This window comes from Castanea sativa, chromosome 4 (assembly GCF_040712315.1).
Source record: "Castanea sativa cultivar Marrone di Chiusa Pesio chromosome 4, ASM4071231v1".
Classification (NCBI taxonomy): Eukaryota; Viridiplantae; Streptophyta; class Magnoliopsida; order Fagales; family Fagaceae; genus Castanea; species Castanea sativa.
The window spans coordinates 45,705,507-45,708,269 of NC_134016.1; the positions used below are offsets into that span (position 1 = coordinate 45,705,507).

The 2,763-nt window shown below is 34.7% G+C and overlaps 1 protein-coding gene across 1 annotated transcript; it reads right to left on the reverse strand.

Annotated features, from left to right (window-relative positions):
* Window positions 1–261: 261 nt before the first annotated feature.
* Window positions 262–1,957, reverse strand: LOC142631921 (putative pectate lyase 5). The gene is made up of 4 exons (XM_075806279.1): window positions 1,842–1,957; window positions 984–1,733; window positions 711–849; window positions 262–522 (listed from the first exon to the last, which is right to left on the reverse strand). The coding sequence occupies exons 1-4, from the start codon at window positions 1,955–1,957 to the stop codon at window positions 262–264; spliced, it is 1,266 nt and encodes a 421-aa protein (XP_075662394.1).
* Window positions 1,958–2,763: the final 806 nt, after the last annotated feature.

Here is a 2,763-nt window from a genome sequence, read left to right on the forward strand (position 1 = left end):
TTGCTTTATAATAGACATTATTAGCATTATTGGTTTGGTTTAATCTTCAAGTTACCTCCAACAATCTTGAGACATAAAATTTTGAAAACTAATGTATCTTGTAATGCTTTGTGCATAAGCAAAGTTTTATTAGTGAAGAAATGTATCTTCAGTATCACAATTTGTTATTTTAACAACTAAATTTTCTATTTTAACAAATTGGGAAATTTTGGGGAAAAAAAATTACTATTCTACTAGAGAAAAGTAGAGAGATATCACAAATCAGCATGCAAATCCCTTCTTGCATTTAAGTGCACCCGCATTAGCTGTAAGTTTGGGAACAAGAGTAACTGCTTTTGCACTTATGTCGGAAGCGCTTGAGGAAGAACTAGATCTAGAGGAGGATGTGAAAAATGCAGCATTTGAGGAATTAATAACTCTAGAGGAGGATGTGAAAAATGCACCATTTAGAAATTCATCTCCTTCAGATTTCCAATTCCATTTCTGCCATTCACTTTTTGGTGCATTTTCATATTTGGTCGCCTGCACAAGTTCACAATAGGATAAATTTTAGTAAAAATTATGAATGCAATAATCTTGGACCAACTCGATTCAAGAATATGATATATTGTAATTGGTAGTAAAAAATAAAAGTGAGAAACCCAAGTTAAAAATGATGCATTTACTTTTGTGAAAAAGTAAGCAATTGAATAATAAATAAGGGATTTTACCTCTTTGCTTTTTTCATCATCTGGTGCAAGAAATCTATTCCCTTGGCTAAGGATGGTAGGGGCAGCACTCCCACCCATGGCATACATTTTCCACTTGGTGTAGTCATTATTCACCACATGGACATACCCGTGCCTAATCCTGCAAATTATTGTGAAAAAGTATATGTTAAAACATCACAATGTACCAACTAGATAACAAACAAACAAATCGAACCAATTAAATTGACAGGTTAATTTACACTTTTTTTTTCTTTTTTCCTTTTGGTACTTTACCTTGGAATTCTTTGAGTAAGCCCTTCTCCAAAGTGATTGAAGGCAATAGTGACTTGCATGCTCTTGTCTGCAGTGTAGGCATCATTGTGTCCCAATAACATAACCTTATCTTGTTGTGTAAATAAACTGTTTGAAATGGTAATCAAGGATGAACCTTCAACTGCATCAATCAGACCGTCATCACAGTTTGAAAGTGTGACATGGTCTACCCAAATATGTTTACTACCAAAGATGTTTACAGCATCACCATCTGAAATACCCCTATGCCCAAAGTGACCTGGGGAACTTCTCACATTAGTATTCCCTGCTGGCTTACATTCATGTATGTTTATCCCATGAATTATAATGTTAGTTATTGACTGAATAGTAATGCATCCACCACCAGTTATGTGCACATTAGCTCCCCTACCATCAATGGTCTTATACGAGTTCATAATCAATTCCACCTTCAATTTGATCACCATATCACGTTCAAATATAATCCACAATGGTTCATCTTGGATCACAGCATGTCTTAGAGTCCCATTCTTGGGATTTACAACATCATTATCACTGGAATCTGTAACCACATAAATCTTACCATCTTTTCCACCAGTAGCATTCTTGCCGAACCCGACTGCACAATCAGCAAGCTTCTGCCGATTCTTATCCCATTTGGAGTCACACTTCCAACAATCATCAATTGGATTCCCAGTTAAGCAAGAGGAACCCTCCTCCAAATTTCTCCTAATCAAAGAGGCATTGATGCTCCTGCCATATAAAAAATGACACAATTTAACACTATAGAATTTAAACTGTAAAAACTAAGGTAACTAACTTTTTTTTCAAGGTATCATTGTAGCATTTATGGGTTTTTACCTTTGTACTGCTTGTACTATAATTTCGGGGTCTTTAACTGGTCTGGTGGCAATGAGGTTTGGGATTAGGAGAGAGAAGAGAATGGTGATGAGAGAGAGTGAATAATAGCTTGTCATTTCTTATTCTTTGCTAGGAAATGTGTGTGTGTGTGTGTGTGTGTGTGTGTGTGTGTGTGTGAGAGAGAGAGAGAGAGAGAGAGAGTAGAGAAAAACAAATTTGATGAAACTACAAAGTCTATGCAAAAAAACTAAAAGGAGTCAAGTGGGATTTATAGAACGGGAGATAGTCAGAACTATAACATAGAACCTTTTAAATCTAAATGTAGAATTTTATCTAGAATCAAGGATTTTGAAAAAGTAGTTATGTGACTTATTTAGGTCTTCTTTCTAAGTTTAACCTATTGTATAGATTGTGATAAAAATAGTAGGGTTTTTTTTGGGGGAGGGGGGACTCAGTAATACATTTTGAAAATTAGTTACTTTCGACCACAAGATGATGCGATAATGTATGTTTATCTTTGTCTTTTCTTACATTTCAATCTATGAATTTGAACTCAGCAATGAACTTAAGCGGTATTTGACAAGGCCAAGCTACAAATAATTCTTTTTTATTGAGAAAAACAACTCGCAATGAAAATTGGTATATGATCATTAATGGTCTGTTTGGCCCAAAATTAGCCTATTTTCAGTCAACTCTACTCTACCTCCCTCCACTCCCCCTCCCTCCCTGCTCAATCCAAACAGACCCTAATAGAAATATTGAACCAAAATTTATGGCCTCTTCTAGTTGGTTGCAATTACGTACAATACTTCATAATTACTCTACCATTTCAGTCATATATTTGTAAATTAACATATAGTCGATATTTTTTCTCTTGTTCCAATAGATATATTTTTATTTTGAATACCAAGAGGTATAAAAA